Consider the following 27,164-nt stretch of genomic DNA (forward strand, 5'->3'; position numbering starts at 1 on the left):
CTTACTACAAAATTGGTTGAAATCTCCTGCTTCTACAGAAATACCTCAAGAGATAATCCACTGATGGACCCAAATTATATCAGGAATACCTGTGCTTAGTACAGGTCAGGTATCTAAGCTCTGTAATGGCTGTTCAGCAAATGGTGCCCAAATTTAACATGAAATATTGATTTTTAGGCAGAGCAGCTTAGAGATGCTCTGCTTGCTTAGTCATTCATTTGTCACTCGTAGCATTATATATTTAGCAGTTAATCAGCAAATTATGTTATCATGTCTAACACGTCCTTGAACATGTGTGATTGTAAAGGGAATATTTAGATTATCTTCTTATATGGAGTAATGGTTCAATCATGATAGAATTAAATGAAAAGGACTGTTGTTATTTTAATGTGTTGATTTCAAAGACAAATCATGAATTTGTCCTTTATTTTGATTTCATGTTGGATGGATTTAATTGATTCTATTTTCAGAGCACTTGTATTGCACAGCAACAGTCAAACCAGCATCAGTTTGCAACAAATGGAAACTGAGTTACACCTCATATATGATGAAGTCTTTGGTGGAAAGCTGAGAAACCAGACATACTTCAGACATCATTTGATTGTTTCAATAAAGCTTCTGCAAGAGCCCCATAAAAAGCAAAGTTTATTTTCTGCTTATTTTCAGAACACCTGACAAAAATAGCTGAAAGATACAAAGAACTCACAAAACAAAGTAGTATTTTAGATGTTTCTGTGCAGATTTCTGTATTTCTATTACAGCGGACACAAAGGAAAACAGAAAGGGTAAAGGAATGCATTTAAAACACACTAAGAGTCTGGGCATGCCAATATAACATATCAGTCCAAAGTGAAGATGGATTTTGTTCTTCCAAATTGAATTCTTGTGAGTTACTAAAGGTATGACAAATCATCATTCATATTTTATGTACAGTCATCACAAATAAATACATCAGGTTTAAACATACAATAATACATTAGCTGCCACATAGTGTATTAGCTGATGGCCCAGGGAGATGAAATACAAGCTTTGCTCAAGCATCACTTTTTCCATACTCAAAAGCTCTGACATCAGAGTAAATACACATTGTCTCTGTTGCTCTCGTGTTCCTTCTCTCTGCTTTGCGAGTGTTTCTCTTGGTAAAAGTTGGTGCACCATAAGTCAATGAGTCCTCATGTCTCTGAGAAATAAAAATAAAAAATCCATCAACTTGTATGCACATCCATAGACTAACAAGAAAAATTGCTCATAGCTATGCGCTGATTGCTGTTTATTTCTAAATTTCTTACTTGCTGGATTTGTTGTTCTGCACCAGCTGTTTCTGTATTTGTTTGTAGAGAAGCAGCAGCTGGATTAAAACAATTTGAAAAAAGGAAATAACTGTAAATAGTGACCAGAAGCAAATGTTTCACTGTATTTTACTTTACTGAAATAACTGTTCTTACCCGAGGTTTTGTGTTTTTCTTTGATGGTATAAATGAGGAAGGCTATAACAATCAGGCTTATGCTGAGAGCAACACATAGCAGAAAGATAACGGTGTTGGTCAAATCCCAATGACGGACAACTGGAACTATATTGAAAAAAGTTCTTATTTAATGGGAAGTAAGAGTGAAATGTAAAACTAATATTGATGTGTAATAATAATAATGTGTTAATATGGACTAAAATATGAACAATAATTTATAGAAAAATTCTTACCTTCGATATCGAGTTCTGTTCCATTTCCAAACAGTATCTCTCCACATGTGGCCACAGCACAGTAATAAGTTCCTGTATCAGAGGAGCTGACGTTCCTGGTGAAGCTGTAGACACATTTCTGTTGGGAGGCAGCCTCAGGACTCCGCTCACAATAATTACCATTGTTTCCATGACTATAAATTAAACTTGGATGAGATTCATCTGGTTTGGTTCTGTACCAGTACACACTGTGATCTTCTGTACATGTTCTGTTCTCAGAATTAGAGAGGACTGAACACTGCAGAGTTACTGGGTCTCCTGGATGGACTGGATTAGACAAAGAGTCTTGAGTGACACCAGTGATGCCTGGGTCAGGTCCTATGAAATAAAAATAAATATGTTTCATTATATTCAGTTAAATCAAAAATATATTAAATTATTGCATATTGGGCAAATAAAGTTGTTGCAACTAAACATAAAAACTACAAATAATTTTGCTGTCGCTGGCGCATTAGTGTTGCTGTTTCTGTTTCACTTACCTTTGACTCGAAGAAAAGTTCCTTTCAAAAATGTCATCTTGCGCTGACTTTCTTTGATGCAGTAATAAACAGCTGTATCGTTTAACTGTGCTCCGTTGATATGTAGAACAAAGGTTCCAGGCTCTTGTTTTGTAGTAATATTATGGATCTTTCCAATAGTCGGAACATCATGAGATATTGTTGATCCTAGAACTTCAGGAAAGCTCTGAGAAACAAGTCTGATCCAAAATAAGTTTGTTGAATGCCAAAGACGATCCCGGAAACAATTCAGAGTCACATTTTGCCCAACAGCAACATTTTTGGTGTCAAAGATCTGATGATCTGAGCATCCTGAAAATTAAAAGCAGAATCATGGTTACCAACAGTCATATAGTCATATAGTCATATAATCTTTTAGATTAATACACCACAGTGATTCAGTGATTAAGAATTCTGTACTTACGCCCAATATTGATCAGGAGCAGTATATAAAGAATTGTCAGCATTTTGTTTTTTTCCTCTTGACACAGCAGACGTTTGAAGCTGCATTATGAAAGGATTTGTCTACATTTAACCGTATCAAATGGGAGGGAACAATTTTTAGAGCAATCTTATTGGCTTCTCACTCTGGTGCTGTTTCACTGCACTACCACAATGGAAATATGCCATACCCAAATACATGAAACAACACCAGCAACACACTCATGGTATTTTATTTTTGACTGTCATATTGGTTTGGTTACAGTGGGCTGTTTACTGTAGACAACACATGGTTTGTTTACAACAGTTTTATCAAACAGAAATCAAAACAGGAAAATGTGAAGGCTGTGCGTGATGTTAGTTATTGTTCCAGATACAGGGTTATCCTATTTTATTAGTTTCACACTTAGGTCATGCAGAAATAACTGTCATGTATATGCAAAGTAAAATATTAATCGAGATACAGTAATTGTGAATCTTTATTTGCTTCATCTGCACATACACACACACACACACATATCGTTATCCAATTTACCTTTCATACATACACATAAACTTGAACGCAATTCTTGTGAAGTGCTTTGATTATTGGAAATTTTAAGTATTCCATTCTGTTCTTTTCATTGACAAATATTTATATGGCGGTCACTGTTTTACCATAATCACCTCTATCAAAGAGAAGAAAACAGTGGATGACTGAGACTGTGCACTATTAAACTTATTTTGATTGAGTACTCACAATGAATTTTGGTTCTCCCTACATTCAAGAAATACTTTTTTACATTTCAAAGTGAATAAGAATGAACGTGAATAATGGCAGTACATGCCAGTTTTATGTGTTTAATAATAAAATCAGTTTAAATTTGAGTTTTTTCCATACCTGTTTTTAAATTCTAGTTTAGTAAAGTGAGACTAAAGTGGCTGAACAAGGGACACTTAAATATATGGGTGTGCACACAGACAAATACTGACAAAGAATGCAAAGATAATGAGCTTGATTGTGAAAAGCTGTCAAATTTAAAAACATATTCCACAGGATAAGAGGCAAAGTATAAATGCTACATTCTAAAAGAGGGGTTCTTAAACTTTTTTACCTCTGGGCCCAACTTTTCTACTACAAGGTGGCCCGGGGCCCAGTCAGATATTAACACTGTATTGAATAAGTTGATGTTGCTTTTGGTTTGATTTATATTTAATAACTAAATCAAATCAATTATGATGGCATGATGCAATGTAATAGACATTTATTTATTATGTGTATGTGAAACTGCACATAAAACAAAATGCCAAACAGGTTAACAATTTCTGGAACAAATCAAACTGCAAGTAGAAACTGAAAGGCTCAAATCAGGGTTGATAACACAAAAGTAATTAATAATTCAATTTTATTACAGCAAAAGAGACAAAAAAGGGTAAAAATAAAAATTGGATCAATAATGTGATAATAATCTGGTTAAATGAATGAATAAATAAACTTACAAATTAAAAAAACATGCAAATGAAAATATAGCTTTATAATCTGTGAGTGAATTTAAAAGTTGCTTCAGCGGTAAACCTTTTTTCACTGGCAAACCAGAAGTTACTCTTTGTATTTGAGACAAATGAACAACAACAGTCACAGCAGTCATGTTTTTTGGCAAGCTGCAACTCCCCTTTTATGTTCACCTCTTAATAAGACACTTGAGCCTGCCTCTGAGACACGATCTAATCCAGTCTGGGTGGAATGGGGGAAAGGCTCATTCTCAGAGTAGCTGCTCTGAGTCTGTTTCGGGCTTTGGTCTTGGCTGTGGTCACAATGGAAGATCCTGATTCACACAGATATGTAGTTTTGAATTGGAGAAGGAGTTTCACAGCTCTCAATGTCAGACATGGGTACTCCTTTGAGACATCAATCCAGAAGGACTCCAGGTCCAGTTTGCCCCACTGCAACTTTAAAGTGCTGTCGGTGGAAACTTCCAGAAGCTGGGATTCCAGATGTGAGGGTAAAGCAACATAATTTTCAGTGGGATCCACGAAAAAATGGGTCGTAAATCCACGTGTCCTTCTCTGGGATCCTCAGGGATTCATCAATGCAGTGGAAACATTCCTGAGCTGTGGCTCGTGTTGGTAGCTCTCCACTAAACAGCATGTCTTCATGCATACTGCTGTCCAGCAATAATGAACAAAAACCAGCAGCAATGCACCATTTGTGACATAAGTGGACTCGTCTAGTTGCAAACAGCAAAATGGACTTCTTTTTATTCTTTCCAGAGGATGATGCTGTATGTCTAAGGCCATCATAAGATGGCTCACACTGTTGTTTGAGGCTGGGATGGTCAGTAGCTTATTTGCAGCGCCCTCTATGGTCATCTCATGACTTTTGGTTTGCTTTGTATTTAATAACTAAATCAAATCTATTTCAGCTAACTGCTAAATGTTATTATCATTTTTATTTGTCAAATAAAAATGATAACATGATGCAATGTGATAGACATTTATTATGTGAATGTGAACTTGCACATAAAACAAAATGCCAAACAGGTTAACAATTCATGGAACAAAATCAATTCCTCCGGTATCATTGGATTGCATTAGTCCACAGTCCACACATTGGGATCTGCGCTCCGCCTTGTTTCCTCCATTCAGAAACCTTTACTTCAGGAAGTCAGGGTTGTACTTGTGCAAAAAGTTTGCCTTTTGGGAGGGGCCCTTGTCACTTTCATCTTCATTTTTGCATTTTAAGAACTTCTGCATATATTTTGCTAACTGCAGACATCGGGGAGAGTGTTTTCTTCTGCTTGCTTATTGAGACTGATTAAACAAATCCCACCTAGTGGTGGGAAGCTGTATTGTATCTGAGATTTTCATGGATAACAGTAGTCCCTGGTGTCTTCAATTTTTTTTTTTTTTTTTTTTTGCCTGTCCCGTTTGGCTCTTTTGCCATCAGAGTTGTTGTCTAAAGGCAAAGAAAGATGCCCAACCAAATTGACCATCCCAGCCTTGCCGTAATGGTCCATTTGATTCACCTTTTATTGTTTATTTTATTTTCATTTGCTGAATACAGGACAGACTTGACTGGAGGAAAGAAGGGGAGAAAGAAAGAACAAAAAAAACAGCTGAGAAGAGGGACGGGGGGAAGTGCAAAAAAACCCAAAAAAAACCAAAACAAAAACCAACAGAATAAGCAGAGAGAAAGAAGAAGAAAAAAAATGCATCTATCGATCACCTGGATCACCTGTTGAGAAAGAAAAAAAGAAAGCAAGCAGAAGAGAACAAGAGTAATAGAATAAACAACATCACAATGATCTATGGGAATATGACAGTAAATACTAAATATTACCGTGCAGCACGCAAGATCGACAGCACACAGTGCGCTTCGAAGTAGGAGCCAAAAAGGGTGTAGTTTGTGTGTGTGATCACCCGTGTGTACACCTGTGAGCATGGACGTGCTTGTTTTTTTTAAAGGTTCCTTCATGTAATGATCTGCTAGAGGGTGTGGGGGGGCCACAGCCCCGTCCTCCAGGGCATGAAGCAGGTATGGAGGAGATCAAAACTCCAGACATCCAGAGGCCCCCAGAACACAAGAGACCAAGGAAGACCAACAGAGGGGCAGCCGCGCCACTGTCCCAGTAAGAGCTGAGGAGAGTCCCAGATGAAGGTTCACTCAGCAGCCGCGGAGCAGAAGCCAGGGGGGGTTGCAGTGACGCGCCCGTGAGCTCCGCCGGCCGCCAGCTGTGCCTGAGTGACCGAGCCCCAGGCTGAGAGGCCAAGGGCACCCCACCCCCGAAGTGGCCCGAGCGAGCCCCAGGACCCAACAAGACGCCACCAAGAGTGAGCTGGTGTGTACCCGGACGCCCATCCCCAGACACAAAGAACCACCAATGCACCGATGTCTGCGGGCGTCTGCCACTGGCAGGGGAAGTGGTGGGAGAGATAGACCTCCATACCTTAGAGGGCCTGAGATGTCCCCAGAGAGGTGGCGTCTGATAACCAACCTGACATATAGACACAGACATACAGGCACACACAGATACAAACATCCATTCCCACCCTCATGCTCTCATATGCACTTACTCCACACTCACCCAACGTGGAGACAGACACAAAGAGACGCTGTACACACAATCACACTCCCCAAGCGTACTCTATACCCCAGGTCTAGGTACCCTTGCCCCTGGAGGGGGAAACTGCACCCAGATCCAGGTAGTGTTACCCTTTTCCCTGGGGTGGAGAAAAGCAGACTGCCCCGACTCGGCAGCAGCAGGGAGGCCCCACGCTACAGACCCCAACTGGATGGCCAACTCCTCCTCCCAGTCCACCCGCTCCAGCAGGCTGCACAGCCCGGGACAGCCCACCCGACCCCACCACAGAGAAAACTGCACCCACCGCGTCATCCACTCATGTTCCAGACTACACAAGACAATAGACGCCCAGGCTGAGATCTTCCTGGTGTCTTCAATTAACTTATGATGTCCCGCGGGCCTCGCAGCCCACAGGTGTAAAACTAAAAATTGTTTGCGGCCCTCAAGGTCCGGCTCTTAAGAATCACTGTTCTAGACAGGCTGCCAATCTATTGTTGGGCTAACATATCAATACAGATAACCTTTCATGTTCACATTCAGACCTATGACCAACTTGGAACCATCACTTAGTCTAAACCCATGCAGGTCTTTGGACTGTGGGAGGAAGCCAAGTACCTTGCATTCTCCTTGATTCGATGCAAGGAGAACATTCAAGTTCTAGACACAAAAAAGTTCCCATTCTAGATTCAAACCAGGAATTTCTTACTATGAGCAATGGTGCTAACCACCACTGGTGAAACATTAAGTTCAAAGTAAATAAGAGGTGACTGATCTTTCGTGAAATTGTTCTCAAAGACACACTATGTGCTGGAAGGGTAGATTAAAAACAACTTATTTTGTGATGGACCTAGCTGACTCAAAATGAAATTATTTTATTATGCAGTACTTATCCCAAAACCTAAGTTACAAAAACCTGGATTATGCTTTAGTGATTTAACATATTTGAAAATATGCAACAGTGCTGATAATGGAAAAACTGTGTAGTTTCATTCTTTTCTTTTTCATTTGAATATTTTACTTAAAATGGAATTAATGAAATTTACTTTAACCGATTCCATCAAGTTTGTACTTGATGAAAGCTGTTAATGGTTCATGCTCTTATTTAGAAAATCTGAGTAAATGGTTAACTGATTCAGATACAGCAAGCTATTTGTGAGTAAGCATGCTACTAGTTTTTATGAATCCTCACTTCATACTGTAATTCATAGTTCATTTATGCAGTTTGTAGTTAATTCAGGATTTAGTGTGACCACATTTATGACTTACAAAGTCTTTAAAAATGAAACAGAAAGGTCAGCACTAAAAGTCAGCTGTTGTCACAACAGAAAAAGAAACAGACAAAGCACAAAGTGACACAGAAAGATTCAGTATTATGCAAACACATTCACCTGGAGTGCACCAAAAATATTCTGCACTTTGTTGTTCACCCCACTGTAAATAAGCGCAGTGCTGGCATTCAAAGGTCCTGCGTTTGGGTCCTGTATCAGGATTCCTGACACTGAGTTTGTAAAGGGTTTAAGACAGAAAGAGACAGACTGAGCAGTTGCAGTCACTGAGGACTTTAACTTAAATATAGTGAAACGTCTTCATTTAAAATATAACAAGAATAACGTTATCACAAAACAATAGTGAGTATTTCACAGAGCTTCACAAACCAGTGTAAAGATCACAAACAATAATGTCTGGAAATGCCTGTGGGATGTTTAAGAGTTTAGCATTTCTTTAGTCCGTCCTGCAGTTCAACTTTCCTCTGATTTGTTGTCAGTTGATTGAAGTCAGTTAGCTAGCTTTAGTCAGACAAGTCAATCAAGTCAGGCTCAGTTTCAAAGTGTACCTGAATTAAACAAATCAGATAAGTTGTTTTGTGCTGTGCTTTTAAAAAGGTGAACTCACCTGAAAAAAGAAAGAAAATGGTGTGTGTGATTTTAAAGGGAATATTTAGATAAGTAATGGTCCAATAATAACAAAATACATAAAATGACTCTTGTTATTTTAATGTGGTACTACCAAAGTTAAAACAGAATTACGTGATTTATTTTCTTTTGATGTTGCATGTATTTAATTAAATCCATTTTCAGAGCACTTGTGTTGCACAATAAAAGACCAGCATCACACTAGCATTAGTTTGCAACAGGAAAACCGTGGACATTGTATTTATTAATATAAAGTTACTTCTCATATATACAAATTATTTACAGTGTGGTGGAAATCAGAGAAACCAAGCATACTTCAGTTATCATTTCAATGTTTTATTAAAACTTCTGCATAATCCTCCTGAACAGACATAAAATCTATTTATGCAGGCTGATGGAAAAAAAACTGTAATCACAAAGCAAACAGGTTCAAACATGCGCCACATAGTTATTTTTTGAACACCTGACATAAATAGTTAAAGATACAAAGAGCTCACAAAACAAAATAGCATTTTAGAATTTTCTGTGCAGATTTCTGTATTTCTATCACAGCGGCCACAAAGCAAAACAAGAAAGAGTGAAGAAAACGGGACATGAGTTTAAAAAACACCAAATACGAAGATGTGTTGTCTTGTTGTTGTTCCAAACCAAATTTCTTGTCTGAAGACGTACTGGACTTACTTTCACATATTTAATATCCAGACAGATGCGGAGTCTGAGCATGACAATATTAAATATCAATCCAAAGTGAAGATGGATTTTATTTTTCTAATTGAATTCTCTTGTTATTGAAGGTAAGTCAATATTCATATTTCTGCTTGCTTTTAGTCATTCATTCATCGTTAACATTTTATTTCAATCTGCCACCATATTACACTAGAACACTAGAACACACAAACTTAACATGTGTGATTTTAAGGAGAATATTTAGATTGTCTTATTATATGGAGGAATGGTTCAATCATAACATAAAACATGGACATGAAAATTGTGATTTTAATGTTGTACTGTTAAAGTTCAAACAGACATTTGGGCTTGATTTTCATTTTATGTTGGATGGATTTAATTGATTCAATTTTTAGAGCTCGCTTGTCTCCAGTGTTAAATTAACACTGGAGAGTGTCTATATGGGTCCACACCTCTGAGTGTTAAATACAACACTGTTGAGTGTTAAATTAACACTTTTGACAGTGTTATATGTTTAAAAGTAACCTAGTCAGTTTTGAAGATTAACAATGGCTAACACTGAGCAGTGCTGATTTTCTAACACTGGAAAATAACTCAAAATGTTAGAAATATTCCAGTGTTAGAAAATCAGCACTGCTCAGTGTTAGCCATTGTTAATCTTCAAAACTGACTAGGTTACTTTTAAACATATAACACTGTCAAAAGTGTTAATTTAACACTGGAGATTTTGCTGTGTAGCACAATAACAGACTGAAAATCACACTAGACTAGTTTGCGACGACACTGGATTTATTAATGTAAAAGTACACCTCATATATACAAATTATTTACAATCTGTGGTGGAAATCTGAGAAGGCAAGCATACTTCAGATATCATATGAGTGTTTTATTAAAGCTTCTACATAATCCTCATGAATAAACATAAAAAATAATTCATGCAAGCTGACGGAGTAAAAGGCAATCACAAAGCAAACAGGTTCAAACAGGTGCCACATAGTTATAACACCTGTTTCTGTGCAGATTTCTGTATTTCTATTACAGTTGTCACAAAGCAAAAGAGAAAGAGTGAAGAAAACGGGACATTAAAGTAAACAAATAGAACGATGTGTTGTCTTGTAGTTGTTCCAAACCAAATTTCATGTCTGGTTGACATGCTGAACTTAATTTCACATATTCATCATTTAAATGTTTTTATTTTCCATTTCCAATATCCAGACTCAGAGAGCAGAGGCTGGGTATTCCAATATTAAATATCCATCCAAAGTGAAGCTATATTTTATTTTTCTAATTGAATTCAATAATCCAATTCAATATTCATATTTAATATACAGTTGTCACAAATACATACATAACACATTAGTTGCCACATAGTGTATTAGCTGATGGCCCAGTGAGATGAAATACAAGCTTTGCTCAAGCATCACTTTTTCCACACTCAAAAGCTCTGACATCAGAGTAAACACAAATTGCCTCTGTTGCTCTTTCATCCCTTCTCTCTGCTTTGCGAGTGTTTGTCTTGGTAAAAGTTGGTGCCGCATAAGCCAATGAGTCCTCGTGTCTCTGAGAAAAAAATAAAAATAATTATCAACTTGTATGCACATCTGTAGACTATCACTAAAAGTTAAAGTATTTTTTTCTGTCAGGCTGTTTATTGCAAAATGTCTTACTTGCTGAATTTGCTGTTCTTCACTAGTTGTTTCTGTATTTGTTTTTACAGAAAAAGGAGCTGAAAAAAAAACCATTTAAAAAACAGTAAATAACTGTATAGTGATCAGAAACAAATGTTTCACTGTATTTTGCTTTACAAATGAGTAGCAGCTAATAGGACGTTACTGAATATAATTTGAGAAATCAAAACTGAAGTAACTCTTCTTACCCGAGGTTTTGTTTTTTTCTTTGATGGTATAAATGAGGAAGGCGATAACAACCAGGCTTATGCTGAGAGCAACACATAGCAGAAAGACAACGGTGTTGGTCTTCTGCAAATCCCAATGTTGGACAACTGAAAGTATGTTGAAAAAAGCTCTTATTTAATGTGAAGTAATAGTGAAATGCAATACTATTTATAATTTATACATATAAATTCATTTTAATTAGTATTTGTTGACATTCACTTAATTGTTCTATAGTCAATATTGACTAAAATATGAACAATAATTTATAGAAAAACACTTACCTTCGATATCGAGTTTTGTTCCATTTCCAAACAGTATCTCTCCACATGTGGCCACAGCACAGTAATAAGTTCCTGTATCAGACGAGCTGACGTTCCTGGAGAAGCTGTAGACACATTTCTGTTGGGAGGCAGCCTCAGGACTCCGCTCACAGTCATAACTATTGTTTCCTTGAATATAAATTAAACTTGGATGAGACTCATCTGGTTTGGCTCTGTACCAGTACACACTGTGATCTTCTGTACATGTTCTGTTCTCAGAATTAGAGAGGACTGAACACTGCAGAGTCACTGGGTCTCCTGGATGGACTGGATTAGACAAAGAGTCTTGAGTGACACCAGTGATGCCTGGGTCGGGTCCTATGAAATAAAAATAAAATAAATATGTTTCATTAAATACTGTTGAATTTAAAACAATTCAAATACATTAAAATAGAGCATATTTAGGAACTGTGAGTTGTGCAACAAAAGTACAAGAACTGCAAATAATTTTGCTGTCGCTGGCGCATTAGTGTTGCTGTTTCTGTTTCACTTACCTTTGACTCGAAGAAAAGTTCCTTTCAAAAATGTCATGGTTAGCTGACTTTCTTTGATGCAGTAATAAACAGCTGTATCGCTTAACTGTGCTCCGTTGATATGCAGAACAAAAGTTCCAGGCTCTTGTTTTGTTGTAATGTGATGAATCTTTTCAATAGTCGGAGAATCATGAGATATTGTTGATCCTAAAACTTCAGGAAAGCTCTGAGAAACAAGTCTGATCCAGAATAAGTTTGTTAAAAGCCAACCATGATCCCGGGAACAATTCAGAGTCACATTTTGCCCAACAGCAACATTTTTGGTGTCGAAGATCTGATGATCTGAGCATCCTGAAAATTAATACCAAACAGAATCATGCTCATCAAAAGTGATACAGTCATATAAACATTCATATTAATATAAACAGTGACAGTACAGTGATTAAGAATTCTGTACTTACGCCCAGTTTTGATCAGGAGCAGTATATAAAAAAATGTCAGCATTTTGTTTTTTTCCTCTTGACACGGCAGACGTTTGAAGCTGCATTATGAAAGGATTTGTCTACATTTAACCGTATTGCATGGGAGGGGACAACTTTTAGAGCAATCTTATTGGCTTCTCATTGTCGTGCTGTTTCACTGCACTACCACAATGGAAATATGCCATTTACAAAGCTTAAACACATGAAACAACACCAGCAACACACTCATGGTATTTTATGTTTGACTGTCATATTGGTTTTCTTACAGTGGGCTGTTTACAGTAGACAACACATGGTTTGTTGACAACAATTTCCTCATACGGAAATCAAAACAAGAAAATGTGAAGACTTTGTGTGATGTTAGTTAATGTTCCAGATTCCGTGTTACCCTATGTTATTATTATTTATTAGTTTCACACTTAGGACATCTACATAAAAAGTGCTGTAGTGCATCCGTTGTTATTGGGACTGTGAGGTGAGCAAGCTTTTTCTCATTCTCATTTCCATTTATATTCATATTTATAGTCATATATTAACCCAAACCACATCTTAGCCCAACCCTTAAAGTGCGTTTTGGTGCTAATGAATGCAAACCCCGAAACTGAGTGAAAAACTAACTAATCAGTGAGTGGAAACAAAGAGTAAAAAGTGCCAAATTTAAACTGCAGTCGACTAGTTGACAAACCTCCCGCTCCACTCCTTAATCTCCTAAAGTCCTTTGCTGAACTTTCTTTGCCTGAGTTTAATAGAGATATTGTTGAGAACATTTTACCCTCATTCAGAAATAACTGTCGTCTATTTGCAAAGTAAAATATTAGTAGACATACAGTAATTGTGAAACTTCATCAGCTGATAATTGTCTTACCTTCATAATACATTTTGAACTCATCATGAAATAAGACAAATTTAGGTTAGATTCATGGTTCTGTGTTAAGGAGATATATATATATATATAGATATATATATATAGATATATATCAATCTTGCTGGTTCTCCACAGAACCAGCAAAGGTGTACTCTCAGTGGCAAGGGAACAATAAGAAAACAGCACCACCAAGGCTGGAGACGGAGCAATACTGGAAGAGCATATGGGAGAAGGATGCAACCCATAACGGCAATGCTCAGTGGCTAGTGGATCTGAGGGCAGACCACAGTGACCTCCCTGAACAGGGTCCAGTAACCATCACAGTGGCAGATATCCAAGAAAGGGTCTCCAGTATGAAGAGTTGGACAGCACCAGGGCCCGACATGGTTCACGCCTACTGGCTGAAGAAGCTGACTGCACTCCACGAGCGTCTGGCAGCACAAATGAACCAGCTGCTAGTTAACGAGAGACACCCGGAATGGCTAACTGAAGGCCGGACGGTCCTGATCCCCAAGGACCCCAAGAAGGGACCGGTCCCCTCCAACTACCGACCAATAACCTGCCTCAGTACTACATGGAAGCTCCTGTCAGGCATCATATCGGCTAAGATGAACAGGCACATGGGTCAATACATGAGCGGGACACAGAAAGGAATTGGCAAGAATACCAGAGGTGCAAAACACCAGCTACTGGTAGACAGAACAATCAGCCGAGACTGCAAGACCAGACTGACCAACCTGTGCACTGCCTGGATTGATTACAAGAAGGCCTATGACTCAATGCCCCACAGCTGGATACTGGAATGCCTAGAATTGTACAAGATCAATGGGACCCTAAGAGCCTTCATCAGGAACTCAATGGGGATGTGGCGTACAACACTAGAGGCCAACTCCAAGCCCATAGCACAAGTTACCATCAAGTGCGGGATCTACCAAGGAGATGCTCTGTCCCCACTGCTGTTCTGCATAGGCCTGAACCCCCTCAGTGAGATCATTAACAAGACTGGCTACGGATACCGACTACGGAACGGAGCAGTTGTCAGCCACCTCCTGTACATGGATGACATCAAGCTGTATGCCAAGAGTGAACGAGACATCGATTCACTGATCCACACTACCAGGCTATACAGCAATGACATTGGAATGTCGTTCGGACTGGAGAAGTGTAGTCGGATGGTAACAAAGAGAGGGAAGGTAGTCAGAACTGAGGGGATCGAACTACCAGAAGGCAACATTGCAGACATAGAGGACAGTTACAAGTACCTGGGGATCCCGCAGGCAAATGGGAACCATGAAGAGGCCGCTAGAAAGGCTGCAACCACCAAGTACCTGCAGAGGGTCAGGCAAGTCCTGAGGAGTCAGCTGAATGGTAAGAACAAGATCCGGGCCATCAACACATACGCCCTGCCCGTGATCAGGTACCCTGCTGGGGTAATAGGCTGGCCAAAGGAGGAGATAGAAGCCACTGACATAAAGACAAGAAAGCTCCTGACCATGCATGGAGGGTTTCACCCCAAGTCCAGCACCCTGAGGCTGTACGCTAAGCGGAAGGAAGGGGGCCGGGGACTGGTGAGTGTCAGCACCACAGTCCAGGATGAGACAAGGAACATCCAAGAATACATTGGGAAGATGGCCCCAACTGACCGAGTGCTCAGTGAATACCTCAGGCAGCAGAAACCCAAGAAAGAGGAGGGAGACGAGGAACCATCATGGAAGGACAGGCCCCTGCACGGTATGTACCACCGGCAGATAGAGGAGGTGGCTGATATCCAGAAATCCTACCAGTGGCTGGACAAAGCTGGACTGAAAGACAGCACAGAGGCACTAATCATGGCAGCACAAGAACAAGCTCTGAGTACAAGATCCATAGAGGCTGGGGTCTATCACACCAGGCAAGACCCCAGGTGCAGGCTGTGTAAAGATGCCCCAGAGACAATCCAGCACATAACAGCAGGGTGCAAGATGCTAGCAGGCAAGGCATACATGGAACGCCATAACCAAGTGGCCGGCATAGTGTACAGGAACATCTGTGCCGAGTATAACCTAGAAGTCCCGAGGTCAAAATGGGAGATGCCCCCAAGGGTGGTGGAGAATGACCGAGCTAAGATCCTGTGGGACTTCCAGATACAGACGGACAAAATGGTGGTGGCTAACCAACCGGACATAGTGGTGGTAGACAAACAGAAGAAGACGGCCGTAGTGATCGATGTAGCGGTTCCGAATGACAGCAATATCAGGAAGAAGGAACACGAGAAGCTGGAGAAATACCAAGGGCTCAGAGAAGAGCTCGAGAGGATGTGGAGGGTGAAGGTAACGGTGGTCCCCGTGGTAATCGGAGCACTAGGTGCGGTGACTCCCAAGCTAGGCGAGTGGCTCCAGCAGATCCCGGGAATAACATCGGAGATCTCTGTCCAGAAGAGCGCAGTCCTGGGAACAGCTAAGATACTGCGCAGGGCCCTCAAGCTCCCAGGCCTCTGGTAGAGGACCCGAGCTTGAAGGATAAACCGCCCGCAGGGGCGTGCTGGGTGTTTTTATATATATATATATATATATATATATAGATATAGATATATACATATAGATATATAGATATATATATATAGATATATATATATAGATATAGATATATAGATATATCATCATTCAATTTACCTTTAATACATACACATAAAATTGCACCCAGTTCTCAGGAAACGCTCTGATTATTGGAAATTAGTAACATGTCCTTTTCACTGGAAAATATGTATATGGCAGTCACTGTTTTACTATAATCATGTCTATCAAAGTGAAGAAAGCTGTGGATAACTGTGACTGTACATAACTAAACTTCTTTTCATGGAGTACTCAAAATGAATTTTGGTTCTCCTCACATTGAAAAAATACCTTTTTAAATTAAATTAAATTAAGTGAATAACAATGAATGTGAAGATCATAATGCAAGTACATGTCAGTTTTGTGTGTGTAATGATAAAATCAATTTGAGTTTGACATTTTGACTTGACTTGTTTTTAAAATGCTACAGTGATAAAGTTAGACTGAAGTGGTTGAACAAGGGACTTAAATATGTGGATGTGCACACAGACAAACACTACTGAGAAGTAATGCAAATGTAATGAGTTTGATTGTGGTGAAGTTGTCAAATTTGAAAACTTATTCCATACGATAAGAGACAAGGTACAAACACTACATTCTAAGACAGGAGTTCAAGTTATTGCTAACATATAAATAGAGATAACCATTCACGCTCACACTCACACCTACGACCAATTTGGAACCATCACTTAGTCTAAACCCGTGCATGTCTTTGGGCTGTGGGAGGAAGCCAAGTACCTGGAGAGAACCCACGCAGAGACAAGGAGAACATTCAAGTTCTACACAGAAAAAGTCCCCAGGCTAGATTCAAACCAGGGCCTTCTTACTGTGAGCAATAGTGCTAGCCAGCACTGGTGAAACATTCAATAGCTAAAACCTTGTCAAATAAAAAAGATGATAACATGATGCAATGTGGTAAACATTTATTTATTATGTGTATAAAACAAAATGCCAAACAGGTTAACAATTCATGGAACAAAATCAGTTCCTCCACTATGATTGGATAGCATCCACAGTCCACACATTGGGCTCTCCGCTCCACCATTCAGAAACTTTCATCTTCATTTTTCCATTTTAAGTACTTCTGCATATATTTTGCTAACTGCAAACAGCGGGGAGAGTGTTTTCTTCTGCTTGCTTATTGAGGCTGATTAAACAAATTCCACCAAGTGGTGGGAAGCTGTATTGTAACTGAGATTTTCATGGATAACAGTAAAATGGTAAATGGTAAATGGCCTGTATTTATATAGCGCTTTACTAGTCCCTAAGGACCCCAAAGCGCTTTACATATCCAGTCATCCACCCATTCACACACTGGTGATGGCAAGCTACATTGTAGCCACAGCCACCCTGGGGCGCACTGACAGTAGTCCCTGGTGTCTTCAATTAATAACTTATGATGTCCTGGGGCCCACAGGTCGAAAACTAAAAAGAATTTGCAGCTCTTAACCCTTTAAAGCCGGTTGGAGCGGGCACACTCCGTTTTGTGTAACTATTTTTAAATCCAGGTAGAACTGGAACCACGTAAGCTAGCACAGTATTTTTCTTTTGCATATGAAACTGGAGGAGATGTACTTACATCTTATGCCATCAGCTTGTCCTAGATCAGTTTCCTTCCACATATAGCTTTGCAAAAATGGCATAAAAATCGCTTGCAGCAACAAAAACATAATATTCCAGAAAAAGGCTTTGCCGATCCGATCAGCTGTTCATAACACTTCCTACGTTGAAATTTTCAATTTTTTTGTAGTTTATTGCACTTTTTTGCAATTTATGTAATTACTATGCATGTAATGCATACATATTATTAAGATTTGGGTTATAATGGTTGTACTGATGTATAGCAACTTGAAATGCTCCCAAAAATGGCTCTACAGCATGTAAAATATAATATAAGCCTTGGCTATATTAGACCTACCATGTTCTATGGTAGGTCTTAAAGGGTTAAGAATCACTGTTCTAGACAGACTGCCAATGTATTGCCTGGCTAACATATCAATACAGATTACCATTCATGTTCACATTCAGACCTATGACCAATTTGGAACCATCAGTTAGTCTAAACCCGTGCATGTCTTTGGGCTGTGGGAGGAAGCCAAGTACCTGGAGACAACCCGTGCAGATGCAAGGAGAACATTCAAGTTCTACACACAAAAAAATCCCCAGGCTAGATTCAAACCAGGGCCTTCTTACTATGAGCAATGGTGCTAACCACCACTGGTGAAACATTGTTCAAAATAAGAGGTGACTGATCTTTCGTGAAATTATTCTCAAAGACACACAATGTGCTGGAAGATTGAAAAGAACTTATTTTGTGATTTACCTAGCTGACTCAAAATGGGACTATTTTATTATCCAGTGCAATGTACAGTGCAAATCCCAAAACCTAAGTTACAAAAACCTGGATTATGTTTTAGTGATTTAACATATTTCAAAATATGCAGCAGTCTAATAAAGGAAAAAACTGTGTAGTTTCATTCTTTTCTTTTTCATTTGAGTATTTTACTTAAGATGGAATCAGTGAAATTTACTTTAACCGATTCCATCAAGTTTGCACTTTATGAAAGCTGTTAATGGTTCATGCTCTTATTTAGAAAATCTATGTAAATGATTAATTCATTTGTGTACACATGTACACATATACAGCAAGCTATTTGTGAGTAAGCATGTTACTAGAGGTTTTGTGAATCCTCACTTCATACTGTAACTCATAGTTCATTTATGCAGTTTGTAGTTAATTCAGGATTTAGTGTGACCTCATTTATGACTTACAAAGTCTTTAAAAATGAAACAGAAAGGTCAGCACTAACAGTCAGCTGTTGTCACAATAGAAAAAGAAACAGACAAAGCACAAAGTGACACAGAAAGATTCTGGGTTATACAAATATAATTTGCCTAATACAGAGAAGATGTTTGACCAGAGTCTAAATATGTAATAGGGTTTAAGACAGAGGAAGACAGACTGAGCAGCTGGTGTCACAGATGACTTTAATTTAAATATACTGAAACATCTTCATTTAAAGTAGAACACGAATAACGTAATCACAAAACAATAGCGAGTGTTTCACAGAGCTTCAAAAACAAGTGTAAAGATCACAAACAGTATGTATATTTAACTGATGAAAGCTTTGCTCCCTTGTCACAAGGGATCACTCAATAATGAATGGGAATGCCTGTGGGATGTTCAAGAGTTTGCACTTTTTTTTAGCTCCCTCCTGCGGTTCAACTCTGGTTAGTTGTCAGCTTATTGAAGTCAGTTAGCTAGCTTTAGTCAGACAAATCAGAAAATCAAGTCAGGCTCAGTTCCAAAGCGCACCTGAATTAAATAAGATAAGTTGTTTTGTGCTGTTTTTAAACAGGAACTCAGCTGAATAAAGAAAGAAAAATGTGTGTGTGATTTTAAAGGGAATATTTATATTGCCTTAGTATACAGAGTAATGGTTCAATCGTAAGAGAATAGATGAAAATGACTCATTTAAATGTTGTACTATCAAAGTTAAAACAGAATTTTGTGTTTTACTTACATTTTATGTTGGATGTATTTAATTAAATCCATTTTCAGAGCTCTTGTGTTGCACATTAACAGACTAGCATCACACTAGCATTACTTTGCAACAGGAAAGCTGTGGGCGTTATATGTATTTATTAATGTAAAGTTACTTCTCATATATACAAATTAATTACAATCTGTGGTGGAAATCTGAGAAACCAAGCTTCAGATATCATTTGAGTGTTTTAATAAAGCTTCTGCAAGATCCTACAGAGCATACATAAAAAGCATTTCATGCAGGGTGACAGAGAAAAACTAACAAACCAAACAGGTCCAAACAGGTGCAACATAGTTGTTTTCTGAGCACCTGACATAAACAGCTGAAAGATACAAAGTGCTCACACAACAAAATGGTACATTAGAACTTTCTGTGCAGTGTTTTGTATCTCTGTTACAGTTGTCACAAAGCAAAACAAAAAAAGTGAAGAAAATGGGACATGAATTAAAAAATACAAAGATTTGATGTGTTGTAGTTGTTCCAAAGCACATTTTGTGTTTGATGACTTACTGGACTTATTTTCACATATTCATCATTTGAATGTTTTTCTCTTCTGCTTTTAATATCCAGACTCAGTGAATGAAATCTGGGCATGGCAATATTAAATATCAGTCCAAAGTGAAGATGAAAGGGAGATGAAATACAAGCTTTGCTTAAGCTTCACTTTTTCCACACTCAAAAGCTCTGACATCAGAGTAAATACACATTGTCTCTGTTGCTCTCGTGTTCCTTCTCTCTGCTTTGCGAGTGTTTCTCTTGATAAAGGTTGGCGCAGCATAAGTCAATGAGTCCTCGTGTCTCTGAGAAATGCATCAAAATTTATCAACTGAAATGCACATCTGTAGACTATCATTAAAAACTGCTGGTTTTATTTTTCCATCAGGCTTTTAATTGCAAAATTTCTTACTTTATGAATTTGATGTTCAGTCCTAGTTGATTCTGTATTTGTTTGTAGAGAAACAGCAGCTGGATTAAAACAATGTGAAAAAGTGATCAGAAGCAAATGTTTCACTGTATTTTACTTTACAAATCAGTTGTAAATGAGTATGACCTAACCAAATACTATTCAAGAAATCGATATAGAAGTAACTCTTCTTACCCGAGGTTTTGTGTTTTTCTTTGATGGTATAAATGAGGAAGGCTATGACAATCAGGCTTATGCTGAGAGCAACACATAGCAGAATGAGAACTGTGTTGGTCAAATCCCAATGACGGACAACTGGAACTATATTGGAAAAAGCTCTTATTAAAGGTGAAATAATGAAATAATAAAATAATGAAACTGAAATGTAATAATATTTATAATCTATATACATAGATTCATCAATTATTATGTGCCGATGTACTTCATCTAAATCCATTGTAGTCAAAACTAAATAAAATATAAACATTTATATATTTTTATTTTTTATTTTAATACGAAAACACTTACCTTCGATATTCAGTTTTGTTCCATTTCCAAACAGTATCTCTCCACATGTGGCCACAGCACAGTAATAAGTTCCTGTATCAGACGAGCTGACGTTCCTGGAGAAGCTGTAGACACATTTCTGTTGGGAGGCAGCCTCAGGACTCCGCTCACAGTCATAACTATTGTTTCCTTGACTGTACATTAAACTTGGATGAGACTCATCTGGTTTGGTTCTGTACCAGTACACACTGTGATCTTCTGTACATCTTCTGTTCTCAGAATTAGAGAGGACTGAACACTGCAGAGTTACTGGGTCTCCTGGATGGACTGGATTAGACAAAGAGTCTTGAGTGACACCAGTGATGCCTGGGTCAGGTCCTATGAAATAAAAATAAATATGTTTCATTATATTCAGTTAAATAAAAATTTCAATTATATTGAAATAGTGTGTCTTCAGGAATTACGCAAATAAACACATAAAAACGGTAAATAATTTTGCTGTGGTTGACTCATTAGTGTTGCTGTTTCTGTTTCACTTACCTTTGACTTGAAGAAAAGTTCCTTTCAAAAATGTCATCTTGCGCTGTCTTACTTTGATGCAGTAATAAACAGCTGTATCGCTTAACTGTGCTCCGTTGATATGCAGAACAAAAGTTCCAGGCTCTTGTTTTGTTGTAATGTGATGAATCTTTTCAATAGTCGGAGAATCATAAGATATTGTTGATCCTAGAACTTCAGGAAAGCTCTGAGAAACAAGTCTGATCCAGAATAAGTTTGTTGAAAGCCAACGATGATCCCGGAAACAATTCAGAGTCACATTTTCCTCAACAGCAACATTTTTGGTGTCAAAGATCTGATGATCTGAGCATCCTGAAAATTAAAAGCAGAATCATGGTTACCAACAGTCATATATTCATATAATCTTTTAGATTAATACACCACAGTGATTCAGTGATTAAGAATTCTGTACTTACGCCCAATATTGATCAGGAGCAGTATATAAAAAATTGTCAGCATTTTGTTTTTTTCCTCTTGACACAGCAGACGTTTGAAGCTGCATTATGAAAGGATTTGTCTACATTTAACCGTATCAAATGGGAGGGAACAATTTTTAGAGCAATCTTATTGGCTTCTCACTGTAGTGTTGTTTCACTGCACTACCACAATGGAAATATGCCATACCCAAATACATGAAACAACACCAGCAACACATTTATGTTAATTTATGTTTGACTCTCATTTTGGTTTTCTTACAGTGGGCTGTTTACAGTACACACATATGTTTACAACAGTTTCCTCAGGAAATCAAAACAGGAAAGTGTATTATGGCCTTGGTGATGATGTTAGTTAATGTTTCACATTAAGTGTTATAGTAATTTATTTTTACTCATTAGCATATTAGTTTTCATGTAGCTGACACTTAGGTGATGTGTATCAGCTTTAGTCAGGAGTTAGAGAATCAAGTCAGGCTCCAAAGTGCACCTGGATTAAAGGAAGAAGTTAAGGTATTTTGTGCTCTGCTTTCACACAGCTGAATTCGGCTAAATAAGGAAAGAACAGGGCGTGGTCTGCTTATCTGCAAAGTAAAAACTCAGATCACTTCAGGGTATGGAGGTGATCAGGTTCAGGGGTGGCTTGCTATCTCTTTCGCTCAGAAGAATCCCAAAGCAAATGGCATTTTCATGGTTCTTAATTTTATATAAAACAGAGATGTTACTGCATCAAATAAATAAATTCAATAGCCACTACTAAATATAACATATGTGTGGATTTCGTGCTCCGATTTTATGATAAAAGTTGCGTTTATATTCATAATGGCCACTGAATCTTGGCATTTCTTGATTTAATGCAGTAACATCTCTGCTTTATACAGCCTGTGGTTTTCATTTTTGCTTTGGTTCTCCATTATGAAGGAGATAGGAACAACATGGTCACCAACCTGATCACCTCCTTACTCTGAGGAGCTGCACACAGTTTGCATTGTGCTGGTGAAGGAGACCATCCATGACTTTGTTCATTTCATCTGAGTTACTTGTACGAAAGAAATTCAAATGCTCAAATATTGCAAAGACATTTTGCTTTACAGTTTAACATGATGGATACTATGTAGTGTTTACACTCTATCGCTTTATGCTCTGGCTGTTTGTTGTTTTGTTTGTTTTTGTTTGTTGTTGTTTTTTGTTGTGAAAACAGCTGAGACTTGTTTGCGTCTTGAGGTCCTGTTCACCTCTCAGTGTCATTTATAAATGCTTTGTTAGACATAGACTTAAAATGAGTTGAATGAGGTCACACAACTAATTCACTTGTTTGGGCGAACAGAAGGCAACAGAAGGGAAGAGAAGCACCAGGAAGAAGATCTCTTCTGCTGTCGTATGGTTGATATGGCTCACATGGCTGAGGTCATGGTACTCCTTGGGAACAATACATAAATCAGTTGAGTTTGAGGTTATAGTTGTGCGAAATAAGCTTCAGCATTCATTTGGTCTCTCTTACATTCTGTTAATAAGTGGGTTATGTTTTTATAACCAGGGGATTCCCCAAATCCAAACGGATATGGGAGCAGTGAATACAACAAACTTCAACAACTCAGAGCCACTGCCGTAGATGACTAGGTGAACAGACTCTGTGTGAGTGTTGGAGCTGAGTGTAAAAGTGGGGTGGTCAGAGGCTTGGAGCATAGTGGGGATTCCAAGCTGTTGAAATCGGTTTTCATCAAGAAGATTTTGCTCACCGCAAGAGTCAGTGAGCACTTGCAAAGGGAGTCCTGGTTCAGACAAATGGTACTAGCGAGCAGAATAATAACTGATCCCTAGAACCACCTACCAGTAGTCCACTCTTACTGGGAGAAATACTTCTTTTTTTGGTGCCCCCAGATAGGTGGAAACAAAATTACTGGGTTGGCTGCAAGAGCGGAAAATTCTAGCCTCAATTCTTCTCTGCGTAGCCTTCCTTTCAAGCCATGACGCTACTATGCCCTTGGGAATGATAGAACTTGAATTTTCTCTCTTGGAAGATTGGCTCACTGTGAGAGTCCACCACATGATTCAGTTGTTCTTTTAATGAATGTAAAAATGTCACTTTTAAGATTATTAAGGCTACATGGCCCCCAACCCCCCTGGCTCTTGATGCCAAACACACAATTGATATATTGATATATATTTGCTAAAAAACAAACAAACAGCCCCCCCCCCCCCCCCCCCCCGAAAAGAAATACCCAAAACAAAACAAAAAAAACCCCAGAAAAGACACAGTAAGACCAAAACTGGTGGGTGTTAGAGCCCAACTGTCACAATTGCTTCTCTGTATAAAATTTCACACTGTGACGAACAGAATATGTGAAAACTCAAATAGATCTAACATAAAATAGAAGACCGGAGGAGGATTTTGTTTATTCTGGTAATATTCCAGGAGTTAATAGTAACATTAACACTTAGAAATACTGGAAATAATATATACTAAATGATTTACAGACAAATGTTACTTTTAATTGGAATTTTTTTTTAAATCACAACAAAATTATTTTAAAAGGATAAATCAAAGGAATTTATATTTAAACAGGTGCAATTTGATACCATATGATCTTGATACAATGATACCCAAACGCTGCAATGACAGTCTTACCGCTTTTGCATTTCATTAAATACTTATTAATGAAATTTGAACTCCTGTTATGGAGGTTAGACATGCTTCGTACCAGTCCATAACCATTGTTCTTACACTATACCTGGCTAAAGTAAAGTAACTACACACTTCAGGTCTGAACTTTGACACCAGGGCACCTGCTCCCCCTCACTATTCAGCCCTTCACCTCTTCTGTTCAGGCTTGAAAAATGTTTGATTCGGTTGTTCTGCTCTGGATTTCATTCTTTAATTGCTTGGATTAGTTTTCCACACTTCCACACACTCTGGGAGCTGGTTACACAGCAGAGGGGCCTGAAAGCTACAGGCTCTGCCTCCCATTCTACTTTTAATTGTCAAGGTCTGACTGTGTGGCAGGCAGGATGAGGACCAAAGTGCAGGACTCTGGAGACATAACGTGAACTTAAGCAGCTGTATTGCTGAGAACTACAAACTAAAATACAAAACACTGAAGTCTTGGCATGGCAAGGCATGAATCGGGTACTAGATACTAGACAGAAGATAAGATGGTAACTGACTATTCAAGAACTTGTATGTGAATAGAAGTATTTTAAATGTGATTCTAGATTTAACAGGGAGCCAATGAAGAGAAATATGTCAGTACTCTTGCTGTAGCACTTTTGATCAACTGAAGGCTCTTCAGGGAGTTTTTAGGACCAGTCGCTTCAGCCTGATGATAATACATTACAACAGTCCAGGTTAAAAGTAAATAAATACAGGAACTAGTTTTTCAGCGTCACTCTGGGAAAAGATGTTTCTAATTTTGAAGCTATTGCAAAAATGCAGGAAAGCAGTCCTCTGTATTTGTTTAATATGCACATATCTTGGACATATCCTTGTCAAAAAGAACTTCAGGATTCCTCACAGTATCACTGGAGGTAAAGGTAATGCCATCCTGATTAAGTATCTGGTTAGACAAGATTTTTAGGGATGAGTACAATAACCTCAGTTTAATTCGAAATTAGAAGCAGAAAATTAGAGGTCACCTGTTCTTTATGTCTTTCAATTCAAGTCAATTCAATTGGAATCCCATCCAAACATAATTTACCACAATAGTATCAGAAGGCAACAGAAACAGAGATGTGTCTACAGTCTGTCCAAAACTATAACAAACGTATCTGAGTTGGGATGTACAATGTGCTGTTTGTCACATCAGCTGTTTGTTGTACAACTGGCCCCACAAGGGAAAAACAGTTTCTGACCAACCAAAGCCAGCTACAGAGACCATGAAAGTGGACAGTATATCCTTGATTTAAAAAACAACCCTCACAGTTAAAGCCAAGTGTAGACAAAAGTGACCCCCTTAGTCGGATTTTTAGTTTTAGTCTTCGGTCTGATTCTATAACTACTTAGCTAACATAAACTGATGTAAGTCTATGGACCGCAACCAACCAACCTGATGATGTCACGCTCTGTACTGGCACAAGCTGGCCCTAAATACGTTTTAAAAACGTTAACTCTAAGCACTAATTTCTTAACTCCAGCTACACTGAGTATCTATGTCAGTTTATGAGAGAAGGGCTCATGTTGTAAATTAGCCTTTATAAATGAAGTGTTTCATGTCCACTTTAAGTTAAATCTCTTCAGTAACTCCATGTTTATATTGGCTTTGTACTGGTTAGGGATTTCTTATTCCACCTGCAAAACCCCTAATCCATGGATCAACAGTTCCAAATGCAGATAAACACATCAATTAGTGAGGTTCAATCAGGATAAGATTACCTAATATTTTGCAGAAAAGTATGGTAGCTATCAGCTGCAGTGTATGCACTTGACATTCGTTTCTTAGATGCACAGGACATTTTCTGTGTTTTAGCCAATCACTGTGAATTTTACTTTCCATATATTGTATCAAAGAGGCCTGAAATGGACAAATTCATATAATTACCAGATGGTGTACATTAATCTAAAACATACATAAAAAGTAATAAAAACAAGTGAGATCATTATGTATAAACTAAAACTATATAGGTGTCTCTGGGACTCATCTTTTTAAAGCATTTTATTAGCTATTTTAAAGTGTTACAGATTACAGTTGTTGCTTTAACACTGTTAAAAACTGTAACAGGGCTTAATGAAAGCAGTATTAGCTGCTGTCAGCTTTATTTAGCTTACTAAAGACAGTAACTAATGCAAATAGATGTAAGTGTTGTGTGTTGCTCCTAAAAATGATGAGCTATATGACGTGATACAAGTATTAGTAATGGAAGTGTGTTACTTTCAAATGATTGTTGACCTCAGAGTTAGAATTAAATACTAAGTTTAAGTCTAAGATCATTAGGCAGGACACATAGTAAGAACAAATAATAATTAAACATTTTATTACCTGTTATTGCGCTTCATTAATTATTATTACAATTAATATGACTGAACACCAGTAACAGTTTCTTATTTTAAATTTTAAAAAATTGCATTTTGAAACATCAACCAGTCAAACAACAGTAAAATTACAAAAAAAAGAAAAAACACTTTCGAGGAAGTGTATTACCAGCATTTCAGCCAATCAGGATGATTTCTACTTGAAACACTTTGATGATCTTGTGACTAAACTTTCATTTAAGTAGGAAGGCATCTGTCATGCAAGACAAAGGTGTTTCACCACA

General features: G+C 38.1%; 3 protein-coding genes across 3 annotated transcripts; all 3 read right to left on the reverse strand.

The window, feature by feature from the left end:
* Window positions 1–674: 674 nt before the first annotated feature.
* On the reverse strand, window positions 675–2,716 carry LOC146581542 (uncharacterized). Its single transcript, XM_085246699.1, has 6 exons — window positions 2,660–2,716; window positions 2,218–2,547; window positions 1,700–2,056; window positions 1,446–1,571; window positions 1,290–1,348; window positions 675–1,180 (listed from the first exon to the last, which is right to left on the reverse strand). Exons 1-6 carry the CDS (start codon window positions 2,700–2,702, stop codon window positions 1,034–1,036), a joined length of 1,062 nt encoding a protein of 353 aa, XP_085102825.1. The 5' UTR covers window positions 2,703–2,716; the 3' UTR covers window positions 675–1,033.
* Window positions 2,717–10,750: 8,034 nt separating this feature from the next.
* On the reverse strand, window positions 10,751–13,385 carry LOC146581543 (uncharacterized). The gene is made up of 6 exons (XM_085249045.1): window positions 13,373–13,385; window positions 12,047–12,376; window positions 11,514–11,870; window positions 11,214–11,339; window positions 11,005–11,063; window positions 10,751–10,897 (listed from the first exon to the last, which is right to left on the reverse strand). The coding sequence occupies exons 1-6, from the start codon at window positions 13,383–13,385 to the stop codon at window positions 10,751–10,753; spliced, it is 1,032 nt and encodes a 343-aa protein (XP_085105171.1).
* A 6,779-nt stretch (window positions 13,386–20,164) lies between these two features.
* On the reverse strand, window positions 20,165–21,939 carry LOC146581544 (uncharacterized). The gene is made up of 6 exons (XM_085249058.1): window positions 21,897–21,939; window positions 21,463–21,792; window positions 20,944–21,300; window positions 20,611–20,736; window positions 20,419–20,477; window positions 20,165–20,311 (listed from the first exon to the last, which is right to left on the reverse strand). Exons 1-6 carry the CDS (start codon window positions 21,937–21,939, stop codon window positions 20,165–20,167), a joined length of 1,062 nt encoding a protein of 353 aa, XP_085105184.1.
* Window positions 21,940–27,164: the final 5,225 nt, after the last annotated feature.

This window comes from Mchenga conophoros, linkage group LG2 (genome assembly GCF_057382185.1).
Source record: "Mchenga conophoros isolate Kocher_MC1m ecotype Shallow Benthic linkage group LG2, M_conophoros_male_GT1.1, whole genome shotgun sequence".
NCBI lineage: Eukaryota > Metazoa > Chordata > Actinopteri > Cichliformes > Cichlidae > Mchenga > Mchenga conophoros.

Excerpts from the sequence above, each read along its gene's own strand:
- LOC146581542 (XM_085246699.1), bottom strand. The coding sequence starts at position 2,702 with ATGCTGACAATTCTTTATATACTGCTCCTGATCAATATTGGGC. Across the intron at positions 2,057-2,217 it reads AACTTTTCTTCGAGTCAAAG|GACCTGACCCAGGCATCACT; the intron begins GTAAGTGAAACA and ends TTTATTTCATAG. Across the intron at positions 1,572-1,699 it reads AACAGAACTCGATATCGAAG|TTCCAGTTGTCCGTCATTGG; the intron begins GTAAGAATTTTT and ends TTTTCAATATAG.
- LOC146581543 (XM_085249045.1), bottom strand. Across the intron at positions 11,340-11,513 it reads AACAAAACTCGATATCGAAG|TTGTCCAACATTGGGATTTG; the intron begins GTAAGTGTTTTT and ends ACATACTTTCAG. Across the intron at positions 11,064-11,213 it reads AGAAAAAAACAAAACCTCGG|CTCCTTTTTCTGTAAAAACA; the intron begins GTAAGAAGAGTT and ends TTTTTTTTTCAG.
- LOC146581544 (XM_085249058.1), bottom strand. The coding sequence starts at position 21,939 with ATGCTGACAATTTTTTATATACTGCTCCTGATCAATATTGGGC. Across the intron at positions 21,793-21,896 it reads GCTCCTGATCAATATTGGGC|GATGCTCAGATCATCAGATC; the intron begins GTAAGTACAGAA and ends TTTAATTTTCAG. Across the intron at positions 21,301-21,462 it reads AACTTTTCTTCAAGTCAAAG|GACCTGACCCAGGCATCACT; the intron begins GTAAGTGAAACA and ends TTTATTTCATAG.